This window comes from Esox lucius, chromosome 11 (genome assembly GCF_011004845.1).
Source record: "Esox lucius isolate fEsoLuc1 chromosome 11, fEsoLuc1.pri, whole genome shotgun sequence".
Taxonomy (NCBI): domain Eukaryota; kingdom Metazoa; phylum Chordata; class Actinopteri; order Esociformes; family Esocidae; genus Esox; species Esox lucius.
The window spans coordinates 32,686,262-32,705,774 of NC_047579.1; the positions used below are offsets into that span (position 1 = coordinate 32,686,262).

Genomic DNA, 19,513 nt, shown 5'->3' on the forward strand with positions numbered 1-19,513 from the left:
TTAGATAAATTATTATAATAATGTCACATGCTTCAATGAACAGGTGTAGACTTATGGTGAAATCTTTACTTATGGACCCTAATTCAACTGGGTTGTCTCAGCTGTGACCTAACAAGCACATCAGCATTTTATTTTGGATTGGCACAGACAGGCATCCTAAGTGAATAAGTTTTATATCAAGTTCAATAACATCACACTGTTGTATGCATTTGTATGACGGCTTGTTTATAACACAATATTTACAACATGTGTAAAACAATCCCTAACAAATTATTACAAATAATTTGATCCCAAAAGCAACTGCATAGTATAAAATAGTATAAGGCACAACGTTACCAAGGCTGAGGTCCCATGATACCAGTATGTATGATATGCATACACATGTCAAAGAAAGTACATCTCAGTGCTTTACACTTCAAGTGCAAAGTCTGCAAATCAGTAAATTATTTGAAAGTATTCAGTATAGAAAACTATAAAGCACAGTGGTCTATTTTGCCTAGAAAATGAAAAAAACACATAGTGCTCAGAGAACAATCACATATGGCTCAGGTATTATGCTCCTACAGTAGAATTGGTCCCCTTTTCTTTAAATTTCAGTACAACTAGACAACTTCAATGACAAACATCACAAACATACAGGTGGAGTGTTTCGTCTGCAGAATTCTCTGGCCATTAATTACACCACCATGTTCCCTTGAAGAGTGATAAAGTAGAGCAACTCAGCTGTCAACATATTTGGTGTCTACAGTATGGCGGTTGCGTATAGAAAATGGCTTCCAGATCAATACTTGCAGAGCGGCGACACACATGGGCACCACACAAACCAGGTAGAACATGGTTTTGTGCAGAGCCTCCAAGTCACTACAGGAGAGGACAGGAAAGAGTGTTAAAGATCTGTTACAAGAAGATGATACAATTGCACAACACCAGTATAACTAAGTATTTTTCAATGTGAAAGATATCTGGCCTTGAAGAAGTAAATCCGAGAGTGTCACCTCATATTTCTTCTGGAAGACGCCACATTTACATAAAACTAATTTGACCTATGTTTCCTTTCAGAGCTAGGAGCTATTTCAAATGTCATTTACAACCCACCAGCATGGCAATGTTTATTCATAAAAAACATCCGCTTCTACTGACAGTTACAGCTTTTCAGTGTAGCCTACTTTCCAACAATTCCATAAAGCAAAATGTATTACGGTTTTTGCAAATGTATGTTGTTACACCTGCCCTTTTTACCAGTAAAGGATTTCATTATTTTAGTTTGTCTAAATTGAGGTGTAGCCCACTGGAGGGCATTTTCTTTAATCAATTGTAATTATATTCATAATTAATATACAAGTAAATCTAATCAGAGATTGACTGAATGTATTGTTTTAAATAGTTGTTTTCCGTACATTTGCTTCATTAACACATAAATCTCCTCACTCATAACTTTCCTTTTCAACTTTTTTGGGAAGGAAAGAAAAAGGTGCAGTGGTGTCTTAATTTTTTCCGGAGCTGTATATGATGTTAACACAATTTCTCACCACTAGAGGGAGTAGGCAGCCTAATATCCTGTTATCTTCTTGGTACAGCACATAACCTCAGGAGGCTTCCAAACACCACAACTACAACAGTGATATTTGCCCCAAAAATACTTCCAATCCTAGATAGGTAAGCATATGACTAAATATGTTACGTTTCAATGTTTTAAACTGACCAGTCCACAGCAGTATATTTACTGATCATTACTAATCGAAAGGTCACTTCAGACTATTCATAGACAGACCTTACCTGGGGTTTGCCACCCTCCCAGCCTCCTTCAGGCTCTCATAACCAAACTGGTTGAGAATTGATACCACCATTATAGGGGCCAGGGATTGGGCTGGTTTGGTGAACAATGCATTGGTCCCAAACACCATGGAGGAGAGAGGGGAGCTGTGGTGGACACAGAAGAAAAGGAAAAACATACTTGATCCACTCGCTGATGACTACACCCAAAACAGCAGGCATCAATCAGCTAAGTCATCCTGTGTGAGATGCTAGACTGATCAACAAGGTCCTACTGAAAGTTGCTTTGTAAAAACCTAAGGGGGATTGCACTTGGATATGCACTAGATTGGCATGTATTATATTCACTTGCAAAGTTGATAATGTTATTGTTTACTTTTGAAATAGATCCTTCTATTCTAGAGTCGTTTCTCAGAAGGTCCTTGAACCTCCATATCTACTAATACCGCTCACAAAATAAATATAACTAAAATATATTGTTTACCCAAAAGCATGACATAATTTCTTATTGCCTGACAGTTGACCTAAAGGTCCCCCAGGAGTACAGTTCACAGGCTCAATCACACCTTGATGATTTGACAGCCATTCCTGGGCATAATTCCAGACATCAGCCAACCAATGGACAGAACCAGTAGAATGATCCAAAGATTCAGTTTCTTCGTGACTTAGTCTGCACAGTACCGACTGTTCATTTCCCCAAATGCTGAGCAAAGCATTAAAGCTCAATGTGAGCTTAGAGAACACACCCAAGGGAGTGATGTTCTATTCCTGGAGGTAATGGAAGCCAGGGTGAGTACCAGTCACTTGGGGCTGAAGTGACACTATAATAACTGTGATGTCACACAAAGACATGGGTTTACCTGCGCTTGTGTTTCTGCAGGTCTGAGTCGATGATGTCGGCCAGAGGTAGGTTAAAGAGACTGAATGCCGCCTGTATAAGGACCCTGAATGGAGAAAAGGTTTTGATACAACTGAATTAGACTCCTACAAAACAATTAACCTCAAATAATTATATAACTGATATATGTGAAGGTTCAGACATTGACAGCATAGCGTTTTACATGTTAGCTGTGAGGAAGAATGCCAGGATGTAGTAATGATATGGACCCAGCAGCAGCATGGCAGCAGCCATGCCAGCCTCCACATAGAAGGTGAGCAGGATGATCTTGTAATATCCTAGTCTGTGAAGCAGCCTGTGACCGCTCAGCACCAGCAACTGAGGACACACCACAGAGAGGTGGAAATAAGGTACAGTAAGGTAAGTAACAATATTGAAATGAATCAGTGAAGTTTATGGACTTTGTACGGTCTCGTACTAACGAGGCCAATCTCTAATGCATTGCAGTTGGCCGACCATGCCCAAATACACATCCAACTGATTTATCATTCTGAGAACATAATAACCTTTAAATTATTAAAATGTTGGTTTTATAGAGAGATACTTGCAGGTAAATATAATTAGGATACATACTATTTGCCCATATTGTTCTATATTTCCTGAGAAACGTATGGGTAGGTGGTGCACTGCACACTTTATAGAATAAAGATATTGAAATATTCTGTGTTCCATGATGACCCTATTCATTTAAATCTATGAAAACACTGAGGTGATTTCTACAGAAGCACTTTGAAAGACATGGTCTAATGTAGGGGTATTCAGCTCTTACCCTATGATGTCTGGAGCCGGCTCGTTTTTTGTTCTCTCATCATCAGTTGTACCCACCTGATTTCCCAGGTCTAAACAGTGCCTGATTGACCTCAAGGTCCACAGTTGAGTTTGAGGGGTTTAAGGTGTGGACTGGCAGGTTACTCCATGCATTGGTGTTGAGTGAGGTTAAAGACCCACCCACCCCCTCCCCAAAAACATTATAAATTGTTACCTGAGGACAAATGAAGCCAGCTCCGTACATGAAGCTCTTGGCAAGAGATGGCAACACATCGGGGGGTATCAGATGCTCAACAAAGATCATAGTGAAGTTATTACAGAATGCCACCATGAATACCTGGATGAAGTGAAGCGGATAGGAGGGAACAACAAATTACAGTCAGATGTGGTTTACACTCATATAAATACATATCATCATCAACAGAACAAACAACGTTCTTTTGCCCCACTGAGTAGTTTCTTATTTTTTTCTGACCTGGAAGAAGTTCATGACCACAAAGAGTTGGAAGTCCTTATTTGTCAGGATCTGCAAGGTCATAGAAGTCACAGAGGAGAAAGAAAGAGCTGACTGCCCAGAATCTTGGTCATTTATCTCTGGCGACCCAGGTGCGGACTCTTTGGTATCAAAGCGACTCTCACTGTGTAGGCCTGTGTAGATCATGCAGCCACAAGCCAGAACTGCCACCAGGACTGCGAAGCCCTGAAAAGCTTGGAAGTCATCCATGTTCTGAGATAGGAGGCCGCAGAACAGAACACTGGAAGAGCCTATTAGAGATGCCACCTGAGATGTGGGGAGAAGAGACGAGAGTGAACAAATGTGAGAACACTTTCATGACTAAACATACGTTATATAGCTAAAATGAAATGTGAGAAGGAAACACTTGCCAAAGCATCTCCCTTACCCAACTGGTTGTACTTGCCAAAGCATCTCCCTTACCCACCTGGTTGTACTTGCCAAAGCGTCTCCCTTACCCACCTGGTTGTACTTGCCAAAGCGTCTCCCTTACCCACCTGGTTGTACTTGCCAAAGCCCCTCCCTTAACCAGCTGGTTGTACTTGCCAAAGTGCCTCCCTTACCCACCTGGTTGTACTTGATGAGTCTCAGCCTGCTCTCGTGGTGGCCAGAGATCTCTGCAAAGAGGGCGCACTGCGCCAGCAGCACAAACGTCAGCATCCCATCAAATGCACACAGTGCCACCACTAGATGGACTCCACTCATCCAGTCGCCGGGGGCGTACTCTCGCCACGGGAACCAGGCAAGGAGAAAGGCGAGTGCATAGAAAGGAGCACCATACAAGATGGAGAGACGACGTTGGGAGCAGCAGCGCACACGGGAGTTATCCTGCATGTAGCCGAAAAGAGGGTCATTCACCGCGTTCCACACCATGTACACCACCTGTCAAGTTGAACATGTGACACAGATTACTGGTCTGTCTGGATAGAAATGTGAAGTAAAGTCCACTTTATACAGGAGGTGGTTCATGCTTTGTTTACCTTGGTTTAGCTTTAATGAGCATATCATTGTGGACATTCCACTACTAAATCCTAGTAAGTATAGACATGTCAAACCAGTTATTCACGTTTCTAAGACAGTGTGCAATGTACTTCCATGCAAGTGGATCACTGTGACACTTCAGTGTGGCCTTCAGTATTATCCATGACAACATATGGGTCAATGTTATTTAAGTGTTATGGATTTGCATCAACTGCTGAATGATAAATTGAAAGTTACATATCTTATAGAAAGCAAAGATCATTCTTTAATGGAAGCCTCTTCAGTGCAAACCCAGAAAACTGTCGAGTACCACAGGGCCTTTTGGGATCTTCATTGTTTGGTTTAACCAAAGACCTTCCACAAACCCTGAACAGAGTCGATGTCCACTGACTAGAATAACAGTGTATACATTATGCTATGAAAGTAAATAAATAATAATGATTGCGTTATTGAAAGAGATTATCTCTTTAAACACGTGCTTGGGCACATGGAAGTTAGTAACAGGGATACTAGAATGCGCTACTCACTTGGGATTGATTGAAAGCACCCTCTGATATCTTGTACTTGTTAAGGAACAGCTTAACATAGTAAAAACTGAATATGTTGTTCATCATGCCTGCTCCTAAGGTGGTCATGGAATAAGCCATGGCGGCGGGGTGCGCCCCCAGACTCGCAAACAGCTTCATGATGTTCAGGCCACCAAGGGAGCGAACACCTGCGGCCGGTTTCTCCACAGCCATGCCGGATGGTGGTTTAAAATATTACGTTTACTCCCTTTCTCAAACAATAGCTTTCCTTTCATGAAAATATTAGACAGAAAAAGTAGTAACAAAATCTTAAAGTTTACTTCTGTCCATTTGAATTTAAAAATACGTATAGCCTTACTGATAATTAATCAAAGATGTGTTCACTTTTCGTGCAAAACATTCAATTAAAAACAAAAACACTTGAGATAAAAATGAGATAATCTTGCTTTCAATTGCACTAACTGTTGCTTCTGACATTGCCTTTTCTGTAAATACGGAAATAGGTGGAAAAACAACCACGAAACATAAGACATTGGTCAAAATGTGTGTTTGGCCCCACCTGCTTTCAGCAATTGGTCAAGAAGCTGTCACGTAAATGTGGGCTCGCCCTTTTCTAAGAGACGTGAGTTGATTTTCTACGGCTGCACACAGATTGCCACGTTGCTGCAGTTAGATACCGGACTACGCTACCGGAGGATGTTTGCCGCTCTCGGTCATTCCTGGAAGCTCATCACACAAAGGGTACCGGTGTTTTAGAATTGTATCTGCACAAGTCTCCACGCGCGTCTTCTACTGAAGTAAATGTCTGTCAGGTGAAATGCTGACTGATATGTTAGTAGACGAAGAGTTTGAACTCAAGGATGAGGAGCCTTGGTATGACAAAAAGGACCTTGAGCATGGTGAGATACTTATGTTGCGGGCGTTCCAGGGAGGAAAAGCTTGGTCGGTCGCGCCCTAAACAGCCGTGTCTTAGAACAGCTAAAACTACCTATTGTAATAAAATTCCGGAATTCTACACTCTGGGTTGAAACGTATTATATCATAATAGGCTATAGATTAGATTACCATTGATACTTTTAGCTGGTTCCAGACAGCCTCTGTGCATAGCCTGAAGCTCACCGTTATTGCTCACAGGCTAATTACATTTTCAGCAGCTGACTGCACTGATGCCATAGACTTCAAAATATTGCCTTTTACGGACACCCACTGATTGTATTTTAAATCATAATTTTTGTTAGAATATAAAAATTTAAATAATCACAGATTTTTATCTCAAAATCACATTGTAGAATAACGCGCTTGTGACACTCCACACATAGTCATGGGTCTGTTATGTTGCGAATTCCTGAGAGCCTTGAATCGCCAGGATATCCTTGGGGGAAGGGGGAGTCCCTTTCCATGTTTTCACTAATGTGTCTCATAAATGTCATATTGTGGCTTTGTGTGTACTATCTTTGTGTTGACTACTGTTTGAGCTGTGTGTGTTTTAGGTTTCTGTGTTTTCTGTTATGTAGGACATTTCCATTACTCATCAATGTTCCTTCAATTTGGTTTTGGCACTAAACAAATGTCTGGTCTTGTGAACATGAGAATTCTGTGCTTGTTTACAATGAACACTTGTCGTACCCACTTTTAAAGTTTTAGACTGCAACCAATCAACACTTGTGGCTAATTGAGCATAATCTATTCAGAATGCCTCACCAACAAAGCCAGTGGAGCAAATCCTATGAAATGTTTACTTAGCTTTATTATATGCTATACTATTATAATGTTGCCAATATGAGGTGTTCAAACAAGGCCTAGATTTCTTAAATATTTTATGTTAAGACTCCACATTAATTAATGTGTTGGGTTGTATGGTGAAAGAAATTACTTCAATAAAATGTTTATTATTCTCACAGGGCATACAGAGAACAAGATAGTGTTGGCTACCCTCCATTTACCATTATTGAATATTCAAGCCTGTCTGAAAATGCAAAAATCCCCTTCTAATCTAAAGTCAACATTTTCCTGACGTCAAATAAATACATCTTGAAATGTTGGTGTGTTATCGGAAGCATTTCCTTACCTTTTGCTGAGCACATTTTAACCCACACCTGAGATACTAACTCACCAACTAGCAAAGTATAGCAACAAATGTCATACACACAGCTCTGATCTGAGAACTGAAAAGCACACCCACTCACGGACAGACCGCTTGTGGGCTACTGTCAATGAGTATATTCTGTTCTGGCTCTGCCTACAACCGGATCACGCAATTGATCACATTTCATCGTTGGTCCTCACCAGTATAGAAAACTGTGTTTACTGATCTGTATTTAGTATGTACAGAAGTAATGACTTTGGTTCGTGTGTCTGTGTACAGATCTCCATTTGGCAGCTCAGCTGGGTAAGACTCTTCTGGACCGGAACCATGAATTAGAGCAGGGCCTGCAGCAGATGTACTCCACCAACCATGACCAGCTGCAGGAGATTGAGGTAACTAGCATAAATATTATCATACTAAGCCATTGAGAGCGAACACAGATCACCATTGCCTATTTATGGTGCTGGCGATAAGGAGAACCTTCTGTTTTATTTACAGTAGTAGTCAATAACATATTACAATATATGGCGACAAGATGTGGAGCATTAATTAACTTTTTGTAAGGAATTTTTTTTTGCACTTTATTAAAGATGCCGTCTGCGACTTTTGGTCACTAGTTATAGTGGAGCTGTCGAGCCAAAAAGCATAGGCAGCCATTGTGTACTATGTCATGTGTGTTTGTGCCTCATTTCATCAAAAGCAGTTGCTTTCAAACTTAGATTTGCATTGCTAACTCAGGTTTGATGGTAAAATACACATTCATGGTTTTCTCGTTATCCTGTACAGAGCATCAAATAACATTTCCAAACAAATATGCATGCACATCAGATCTGTACAAAATGTAGTGAACACCCTAGCTATGAGTGTCCATGGTGGAACATGCAGTATGTGTTCGGTCAACATTTTCAATTGAGCAGCCGCTGTTATCCAGACTGACTTACTGGAGCGATTAGGGTTAAATACTTTGCACAAGACCACAACAGACTGTTTACCTTGTCAGGTATTTTAAGCAGTGACCTTTCATTTACTGGACCAACGCTTCCTACCAGTAGACAATCTGTCACTCCACAACATCCAGTGTAAGACCTGTCTCTCCATTCAAGGAATCCTTAGAAGTGCTGTTAAGAATAGCTGGTTGTATTCATATAAAATCGATACTGATTTTGCTAAGTGCTATTTGCCCTAGCTCAATGTCCATGTCTTTCAAATACCTATGAAGAAGTAGTCCTGCCACAAAGCCAGTGTTTTGCCAGTCCATATTTGGACGTACGGTAGTGCATTCTCCGTGGCAGCGCTGGTTTGTTGGTAACTGATATTGTTCTGAGCATGGGAACACAGTGACAACTCCTATACCACAGCTGTCATTCTGCAACCACAATTAAATGCTGGACAGTATTCATTTGGTATCACCAGAGTTTCCCGTCCTGGTCTGATCATGTGTTATTGTAGGGACCTAACCTGGGTCCAACAAAGGCCCCAAAGAGCTGTTATTTTCTACCCATGTTATTCCTATGACCCTAAAATGACCTCCCATCTCCCCCAGTACCTGACAAAACAGGTGGATCTGCTGAGGCAGATGAACGAGCAACATGCTAAGGTCTATGAGCAGCTGGATGTGGCAGCCAGGGACCTGGAGCAGGGCAACCACAGGCTGGTTCTGGACAACCGGGTCGCGAAACAGAAGATCAAAAGGTGAGGCTCGGGTCTTTATTTCTGTCTGAACATAGTAAGTGCAAAAACATTCCCAGTGTGAATCATCTGGTCTGAAGTCAAATAGGTTTTTGCTAAATGAATTATCTACCCAAAGTCTATTATTTTAGGACCACAAGAATGCCTGTTCTTTTCCAGCCTGACTGAGACAATCGAAAGTCTTCAGACCCACATGGAGGACTTGCAGACACAAGTAGAGGAGCTGAGGACCGCTCAGTCAGACCGCAGCAAAAGGGAGCTTGCAGAACAGAGACGCAGTCTCGGAGCACAGAGCGTGTCCTGCCTCAAGGAGCTCTATGACCTGCAGAACGACAAGTGAGTGTGCATGTGTGGGCATGTTTATGTCCTGCAGCAACAGAATGCATTAGGTGGTTGTGCTGTTTTTCATTTATGTCCCAGTATACTAAGCTATTGTGGCTGCAACTGGCTTCTAGGCTGGTTCCTGGTAGTAGGCACCTTGTGCCAATATTCAATATACTATAGAATTATTACAAAATAATAACTGTCACACTCTAAATCATTTTGTTCCCAAAAGGAGCTAGCTAGTATCAACCAAAGACTTCCATTGCCCTAAACAAACTACTCAGAGACACATGTGATTTTGCCTAACTTCTGTAAGTGAAGAAATTATACAAAATACTTTATATCCCTTTAAAACTATAATTTGAGTAACTTTGTCTACCCCATCTTAAAATGTGTAGAACTGCTGGATCTTAGCCAAATTAAATAAAAAGTGTGACCAGAATGAGACGATTTGCAGAGAACTAATTGCTGAGAACTTTTAAACTGCTGAAATGCCTTTACAGCCCATGGCATTAATGTTTGGAATTACAGGAAAATAATATTTTCATCTTGGCTGAAAACAATGTTGTTTGAGTATTTGCTTTTAGTTCATATAAAGTCATGTAGACAATTAGCTACAGAGATGTTCTTATAGTCCAGTGACCTGTTTAGCTTGACCCTTATGACCCTTGACCCTGCCCTGGGGTATTATCATGTGTGTGCTGACTTTGCAGGTCACACAGACACACACACATCCCCATCTGGTTCAAGGCTTTTCGAATATAATCCCCGGCAGATCCTTTACGGGGTTAAGTCCAGCCTGCGTGCACCTAATGTCTTAGCACGCAAGTGTTGGGCCAACCCTTTATTCTACAAGCCAGTCAGTGTCATCACGAATCTCTTAAGAGAAATCACACACACACAAAAGATGAATGATAAAGCACACAGTCAAAAATGGAACCCTTTAACCACCTTGTCCAGTTTGCTGACCCTTACATGTTCTGCCCATCTCAGGTACATGGCCTATGAGAGCCTGCGTGTGGAGCGTTCCTGGGCAACAAGGGTGAACTCCCCCCAGGAACCAAACCCAGAGGAGGAGAACTCTGCCCTCCAGCGCTCAGTCAGGACCCTGAAGGCTGCGCTGGCCTCTGAGCGAGGGAAGCGGGAGGCGGCGGAGCAGGAGACTGAGCTGACAGTCAGGGAGAACAGCGCCCTGGAGCAGCGGCTGGCTCTCCTGGAGGGCTGCCGGGCCAGGCAGAGAGAGCTGGAGGCCGAGGTGGAGGAGCTCCGGCAGCTGTGGCGGGCCGACTACGCCAAAAGGTACCACCGTGGCACTGTGTTCCTGTTTGTACTTTGAACGCGTTGTATCATATTTGTACGTCCGTCGACAATAATAAAGACCTTGCTCTGCTACTCCACCAGTGTCCGGAGACCTGACCAACTACTGCTTCCCGACGCAGTCTATTTCTCCTCAGAGGGGAAACCTAGCCTGGGCCAGAGTGAAGAGCTGGAGGATCAGGGGGAGCAGGGGAGGTGCAACCTGCAGAGGCGCAGCAGTGAAAGCGCTCTGAGCGGGACGCAAGCAGAGGAGATCCGTAAGGGGCACGAGCGTACATGCATCAGGCGAGCAGAGGCCGTGAAGCAGCGAGGAATTTCCCTGCTAAATGAGGTGGACGCCCAGTACAGCGCGCTACAGGTAAATCCGTGAATTGAAATCCGTTTCATGTTAACGGTTCATTTGTTATTGCTTAGCGTACACAACGTGCCCTTCGACCGAGAGCGGTTGAATCCAATTTAATTGTTACGACTGAATGCCTGCAGGTGAAATACGAGGAGCTTCTCGTGCGCTGCCAGCTGGGGGCAGACGGACTCAGTCACAAGGCTGTGCAGACAGCCCACGGCCTCAACGGCCACCCCCGACGACGGCTCTCCAGCTCTGCCACCTCCACCCAGCTCCCTGCTGTCCCAGAGGACAATGGGCCACAGCCAGAGTACAAAGCCCTCTTCCGGGAGATCTTCACCTGCATCCAGAAGACCAAAGAAGACCTGAGTGAGAACAAGCGGCAAAGTCATGGACAGTGATGACACTGTTGGTTCTTTCTGCCCCTTTTCAATGGGGTTTCTGACTTTTTGTTTTGCCGTGATATTGAGTTTGAAGATGGTGAGCTTAAGACAATATTGCTACAGGAGTGGGCCACAATGAGCCACGTGCACGTGCGTATGCACGTGCGCGTGATGGAGAGGTATGGCTCGCCCAGTAACATCAGTGCCTCTAACACAACATGTAGCCTTGTTGTCTCATGTCAACACAATCACCGATAAGCTCCAGTTGTCCATAACCTCTTCTAATATCATGGGTCCATATTTTTGACTACTTTACCATTCATGTCTTAAAGCTTTGGCTCCAAAACATTGAAGTCATGCAGTGATAATGGGTTGTTAAATGGGGTGAATATCAACTTTTCACATTTGACCGCTATAATGCCTCATTTAGCTCGATTAGATATCACCACCAGTCCAATAATGTTGACAACTTGCTTTTTTTTTTCTTTTATAATTATTTTGTCTACTCATTTCAAGCAATTGTTGCAATTCAAATCAAATGTGTATTTTCCATAAGTTGGGTCTTGGTGCTTAGTAAGTAAATGCACAGTATAGGCCTTCAGTGCTACAGGCAGCTGGGCTCGAAAAGTGTTGATTTGTAACCACATATACGACCACCATACAGTACAGGTATTCACCTTGGGTAGACTATCCAGGAGTGTTATTGGTGGGTCCAATTAGGTCTGTGGCAGTACTTCTGTTTCTTTGTTCTGGGAGGGAAGCCATACATTTTATGCATGCTGTGCATATTGTTAGATTGTCTAAAAATGTAATTAACTCTACTGTCTCATGCAAACCATGTGGACTGAATGAAATGTTTAGCAGACTTAACAGACTCTAGGTAATTATACAGTGGATGGTTACGGAGGTTAGGCCTATAAAAGATGTTCGCAGCTTAGTAGTCACTGAAGAAACCTGTGACTACAGAAAATAAAGGCAACCCCAACATTGCGTGTTAATAGGGCGTTGGGCCACCACAAGACGCCAGAGTGTTGGCAAAGATTGTCCTTGTGTTTGGAACTGTTAGGATGAGACACTTTTATATAGTCCATAATTGGGTGTTTTGTTGGTGGTGATGGAAAACAGTGTCAGGCACCACTCCAGAATTTCCCGTATGAGTTCAGTTGGTTCATGGTTTGGTGATGGGGATCGGCCTTGCATATTTTCAAACAGTGGCAAGTTGACTAGCCTTCGTCACGGAAGCTCTTGATAAACATGCCCCAACAATCACGACTCTTGCTGCTTACATAATATGTAACTGGGTCAGCCCAGAATTTCTACACATGACACTTAGTATGATGGGAAAATAATTCCACATTGTGTGGAAGAACCTGCTTACAAAAGACTTTGTATACCTCATTCCTGTAAGTAATTACCTGTATTTGGCTAGGATGTCAGAACCATCAGTACTGGCACTATAAAAGGCCCAGTTTGCGCTTTCTTTTTATTGTCCTTTGATGTGTTCCTATAGCTATCCTTGCCAACAGGAAACATCACAGCTTTGCACTTTTTGACTAACAAACATCTTGTTTCATTTTTATTTATTTTTTGACAATTATTTAGAGATTATATGGTATTTATTTTTCCTATGCTATTAATGTCTTTTGCCACTGTATTCCAAGACTATAATGTGATTGATGCTTTAGCTAATGTTAATTCACAGTGGCTTCATGTGTTTGACGGAAACTAAGGTTCAGAGTATGTTACGGTGCTACTTAATTGAATGCGTTTGAAATGTAAGTATATAAGCGGAAGTGTTAACACGACTGAGAGGTTGTGGAAAGAATAGATTAAATGATTATGGATGCAGTGTTGGAGTTTAAGGTTGCAGCAGTATATTGTCTATCTCCCAGTAAAATGTGCTTAATCTCATGGGTAGATTGGTTATTCTCAACTCAGCAGTACTGCTTTAGACTACAAGAAATGATGCAGTAGTACATCATTAAATGGGTCAAACCGACTTCACTGAGCTACTTCAGCTAACCAAGAACAAGGTCACATCATTACACTAATGTGTTTTCACCAAAGTCTAATGATTCTCAGTGTATGTGTTTTGGTGGGTGGGTCTACAGTTAATTTTGTAAAAACAAAAGGCACATCAGTACAGTAACAGCCTTGATTTCAAGATGTTTAGGGATTCCTAGGGCAGATCTAGGAATATAAATAAACTGAATTGTGTCGATGAGATGCCGACTGCAGTCTTCCAGGATTGTTTGTGTGTATTAAATATGTTGTATGTTATGAATTAGATAACTATTACCTAAATGGTGTTGTGAAATCAGATGAGAATAACTTGCTATAATTTTATTCACAAGCTGAACAGTGAAGGCTGTTTTCAGATTTTCTGCTCTATGTTGTACCATACCTGTTATATAGATCTAGATTCACATTAGCTCCATCCATTACTTTTTATTTCATTACATCACAGCAGTTTTGGACTCAAAATGCAGTTGTCTGTTAACAGCTATGACCTTTAGGTGGTTATTACTCTCTCTCTAATCAGGGTTGATTATGACATTATTCATCCTGGACCTAGACTCAAACTTCACAATATATTTTTTTAAACCACATCAGAACCTGAAATAATATTGCTTGCTGCATTTATTAATAGTATTTATTCATGATGATGATATACTTGAGTAGTGTCCTATATAGAAATATTTGTAATGTACAGTACAGTTGAAGTTGGAATTTTACATACATTTAGGTTGAAGTCATTAATGATTTCATGTTAACATTTATAGTTTTGGCAAGTCGGTTAGGACATCTACTTCGTGCATTACATAAGTAATTTTTCCAACAATTGTTCACAGACAGATTATTTCACTTATAATTCACTATATCACTATTCTAGTGGGTGAGATTACATGCAGACTGTGCAGTTAGGAGTCCGGGGAGCAATTCTGGGTAGCTGGCAGACCTAGGGTGTGGAGGAAGACAAGTTGACAGTCATCAGTTGGTGTGCCATGAAGCATACTATATTTCTACAACCTACATAAACCAAAGTGCTGTATTTCGACCTTCTGTGGTATGATTGCATGACTACAATAATGCAACATGTGTTGCCATTTCACCACAGATACAGGGCCAGGTTATCCAACGCAGATGTTCATTCTTTGCCAGTCAATGTTCACCTGCATGTCCTGTGTGTGTGTGTGTGTGTCTGTCCTTTCACCCTGACTTATCGTATGGTTCTCACCTGGCCTGTGATGGTTTGTCCTTTGTCCTGTGAGGATGGGATAGTTCCTTAGCCTCTTCTGCAGTAACTGTAGCACATTGTTCAGTCCTTGCCTGTCCTTGTCACAGTGCAGACCTCTTCAACACTTTGAGGTCTTTTCTTATATATATTGTTCAGCATTTATGGTTCATTCACAGATGTACAAGTCACTCATGCCACGTGTACTAATGCAGCCCCATACCATCACAGATGCTATGGGGCTGTGCACGGTTTTGAACCGTGCACTGTTAAGAAGCTGGGTGGTCCCTCTCTTTTGCCCGGAAGCCATGTTGTCCATGATTCCCAAAAATAATTTCACATTTTGATTTTGCAGACCAAAGGAACGTTTTCAACTTCACCTCAGTCTTAAATTACCTTGGGCCCAGAGAAAGTGGCAGTGGTCCTGGATCTTGTTTATATCTGGTTTCTTCTTTGCATGATAGAGTTTTAACTTGCATTTGTGAATGCAGCAATACTGTGTTCACAGAGAGTGGTTTTCGGAAGTGTTCCTGAGCCCATGCAGTGATGTCCACTACAGAATCGTGTCTGTTTTTAACGCAGTGTCGCCTAAGGGCCCAAAAATCACTGCCATCCAATTTTGGTTTTCGGCCTTGTCCCTTGCTTTCAGAGATTTCCCCAGATTCACTGAATTATATATTATGTACCGTAGATGATATCCGCAAACAAAGATTGTTCTTTTAGGAGAAATTCTCTGGTCTGATGAAACAAAAATTTAACTGTTTGGCCATAATGACCATCATTATGTTTGGAGGGAAAAAAGGAGGAGGCTTGCAAGCCAAAGAACACCATCCCACATGTGAAGCTCAGGGGTGGCAGCATCATGTTGTCAGGGTGCTTTGCTGCAGGAGGGACTGGTGTACTTCACAAAATAGATGGAATCATGAGGAAGGAAACTTATGTGGATATATTAAAGCAACATCTCATGACATCAGTCAGGAAGTTAAAGCTTGGTCGCAAATGGGTCTTGCAAATGGACAATGACCCCAAGCACACTTCCAAAGTTGTGGCAAATGTTGTGGCTAAATGACTGAAGTACAACAAAGTCAAGGTATTGGAGTGGCCATCACGGAGCTTGTGGAAGGCTACCCAAAACGTTTGACCCAAGTTAATTTAAAGGCAGTTCTACCAAATACTAGTTGTGAATATGTGAACTTCTGACCCGCTGGGAACATCCTTAAAATAAAGTGGTGATCCTAACAAACCGAAGACAGGGAATTTTTACTAGGATTAAATGTCAGGAATTGTGAACAACTGAGTTTAAATGTATTTGGCTAAGGTGCATATAAACTACTGTGTAGGCAGTTCACATTACATCAAGTATTATAAAAACTAGTAAATGGTTCTACTTTGAGGGTTAAGTCTCAACCAGAAACTCACCAGGAATTCTGAAAGACCACCTCGGTCCCCAAATGTACTTGGTGATCCCACTCCAGCCCATAATAGGGCTTTGTCTTCCAGTCCGCTAATCGCTTTTACATAACCTTTCCTGCCCTACACCCAACAACCCCCAAATCCACTAACTCTCCACAAAAGGGGATTATAAGCTAAGTTTGGCCATAAAGAGAACATCTTACAAAGGCTCTGGACACTGCAATTTGTACCCTGAACAATGCTTTCAGCCTGCCTGCAGTTGAGACTAACTTTGTTTGGGAGACCACGTGCAATGGTTTTCTGATAAAAGATTGCACTTGCTGCAACACAAACAAAGAGGATGACGTTGGTGCACATAAATCAAACCTCTGCTTACTGGATTCCAGCAATGAGCGAGAAAAGTCTACTTCCCCTTGAACTTTTTCAAGTTTTATCATTGTCAGTGCTTCTGTTTCATGGATTTAATGTTTTATTATCTACACACAATACTTAACACTTGGAGTGGATAATTATTGTGAAATACACAATAAATACAAAACTGACGTATACTGTAAAACAGATTTATGAATATAAAATAAGCCTCCAACATTCTTGTTAGTCATCCAAAATCATCTCAGAATTAGCACCTTAAAATGTTAATTGGCCTCCACCTTTAGTGGAAAGATATAGAAAGGCCTTGACTATCCCTTGAAGCACAGTCAAGATAATAATTAACAAGTAACAGGTGTGTGACATCGACAAGACCCAGACCATCCTTCCAAAATGGATTTCAGAGAAAATAGGAGACAGATTAGAGATGCTACCGAGAGACCAATAGCAACATTGACAGAGTTAGAGGCTTTTCTGGCACTCCACAAATCTGGTGTGCATGGCAATGTGGTAAGACAGAAGCCTTTACTCTAGAAAGTTCTGAAAAAACTGCTGCCAGCTTCAAGAAGGCTGAAGCTGGTATGGGCACTTTATATATGCACTGTGTGGATACAATTTAATATGGAAAATGTAAAGCGCATAGTGTAAATCATAATTTGTAGCGCCATCTGTGTGCAAAATGTGACAACCATGTACCATGCTGCAAAGAAATAAAAAATTTTATAAGAAAAATGAAATGAGGAAATGAATCAGCATCACTACATGGACTAAACATTTGTATCAATTTGACTTAAGTAAGGGCGTTAACCCCCATCCCCGTCAAACCATAGGGCACTTACATTGACAGGAACAATGTTCAAAAAGGGAGTTAGCAAACTTCTAAGCACATGAGGGACACCTTAATGGGAAGGACTTTGACAATTAAGCTCTGAATCAAACTTTCTAAGAGTAAAAATGTACTTGTGTCTACAATTTATACGTATTTGTGTCTAATATGAAAAAGGTTAGAGGCAGTTTTGGAAGCAAAGGCTAGCATTACCCCATTGGAAGTATACAAGACTTATTGCTTCTAATCCGATAGCAGTTAAGTCATTGTACAAACACTAACCAACGTGCTTAAGCTAGAACACAATACCTACAAACTGCACACAACATAAATATTGTTTCCACAGGTTGCCTTGAGATCAGGTACAGTGGGGAGGACAAGTATTTGATACACTGCTGATTTTGCAGGTTTTCCTACTTACAAAGAATGTAGAGGTCTGTAATTTTTATCATAGATACATTTCAACTGTGAGAGACGGAATCATAAAAAAAAATCCAGAAAATCAGATTGTATGATTTTTAATAATTAATTTACATTTTTGTTTTAGATTCCGTCACTCACAGTTAAAGAGTACCTATGATAAAAATTACAGACTTCTACATGCTTTGTAAGTGGGAAAACCTGAAAAATTGCCAGTATACTGTAAAACAGATGTTCTCCCCACTGTATATTCTAGTCCAAAGAGAAGGCTAATGGCATTTTTTTGGTACACTATATAAAGTTATTGCGTAAAACTCCAGAAAAAAACATTCCTTTGGGGATATGAGTTGAAGAACATCAAACTTGCATACATTTAGGTATATAATTGTCATATCGTATGATAAGAAAGGTATATCATATGATAACTAATGTAAAATAAATAGTCTAAAGACACAGTCTCCACAACTTCAAATAACATACATTGTCAAAGCAAACATAGTTAACCCACAGTCCATTGTATGATTGTATCACATTTAGTTAAATTAGAATACATCGACTGTATGATAAAATAACTGTTGGCAGTAACTACATGACAAAAAGGTACAAGAGTGCACTCTACTGGGCCAAAACGCTTAGGGCACTTGGTATTCCCAGACAGTACCAACCAGGCCCTAGTCACTGACCCTTCTTTTAGCAATATCTTTGAATTCAGGCTGGTATATACTTAAAGGATTCAGTATGCTTCGTTGTTTTGACCCCATCTAAATGGGGTGGAATCCAATCAAGATTTTGCAGCTGCAATTAAAACCCTCCATAACAGTAACCCAAAGTAAAGTAACAGTCTAGACAGTTTTCACACAAATTATGTTGTTGGCATCGGTTAGCCAAAGCGAAAACAAACTGTGTTTTTATTCTATAGTATTTTTACATTTAAATGTTTCTTTGTAATGCACATTGAATTGCTTCTATGTATGAATTGTGCTATATAGATAATCTCGCTTGCTTGCTAACTTAAGTTCCATTTCAATGGTACCACTAAAGGGCATTTGTAATGTATGTTTTGTAATGTATGCCTTTAAGAAACAAACTCTGTGTAAAACATGCTTTTCTCAACACAGAAGATATAAGTGGCTAATATTTAAAATCTCTATGGCTGAAGGCACTGGATAATTATTTTCTTGAACCGTTCGTTACCACCCCATTGCAACCAGATTTCCTGACTAAGCCTTGCTTTCGTTTAAAAATGTTGCTTGTGTGACAAAAGCGTGTGACACGACCCCTGACACAATATATGTTAATGGATCCATCAGTTGTTGGAGCGATAAATTTGAAGTTTCATCTTTAACATCGGCATATTTTAAAGTTTACGGTTATGACGCCAGTATACATAATGTTGTTTTTACTATTGCTTTAACATTTTCTAGTGAGTTTATTCTTACTATAAATAATAAAAGGATGAACAGTTTTTTACATTTTTGGTTTGCTTTTTAGTCTAGAAGGCGAAATTTGTCAGCGAACGTTTGTTCTGAATCAATTTGATCTAGCAGTTCCTGTCGTGGTAGCGTGGCCGAGTGGTCTAAGGCGCTGGATTTAGGCTCCAGTCATTTCGATGGCGTGGGTTCGAATCCCACCGCTGCCAGATGTTTT

General features: G+C 41.0%; 2 protein-coding genes across 3 annotated transcripts; one reads left to right on the forward strand and one right to left on the reverse strand.

The window, feature by feature from the left end:
- Positions 1-204: 204 nt before the first annotated feature.
- Positions 205-5,941, reverse strand: mfsd13al (major facilitator superfamily domain containing 13a-like). The gene is made up of 8 exons (XM_010897412.4): positions 5,462-5,941; positions 4,521-4,835; positions 3,915-4,220; positions 3,654-3,776; positions 2,835-2,989; positions 2,634-2,717; positions 1,777-1,920; positions 205-861 (listed from the first exon to the last, which is right to left on the reverse strand). Exons 1-8 carry the CDS (start codon positions 5,672-5,674, stop codon positions 720-722), a joined length of 1,482 nt encoding a protein of 493 aa, XP_010895714.2. The 5' UTR covers positions 5,675-5,941; the 3' UTR covers positions 205-719.
- Positions 5,942-6,077: 136 nt separating this feature from the next.
- cdr2a (cerebellar degeneration-related protein 2a) lies at positions 6,078-13,827 on the forward strand. 2 transcript variants are annotated; one of them, XM_034295594.1, is made up of 7 exons: positions 6,078-6,202; positions 7,827-7,939; positions 9,091-9,239; positions 9,396-9,572; positions 10,554-10,859; positions 10,962-11,235; positions 11,361-13,827. In XM_034295594.1, the coding sequence occupies exons 2-7, from the start codon at positions 7,901-7,903 to the stop codon at positions 11,619-11,621; spliced, it is 1,206 nt and encodes a 401-aa protein (XP_034151485.1). In that variant the 5' UTR covers positions 6,078-6,202; positions 7,827-7,900; the 3' UTR covers positions 11,622-13,827. The 2 variants fall into 2 exon arrangements, with proteins under 2 accessions (XP_034151485.1, XP_010895713.1); XM_010897411.3 differs by having other exon boundaries at positions 6,079-6,360.
- Positions 13,828-19,513: the final 5,686 nt, after the last annotated feature.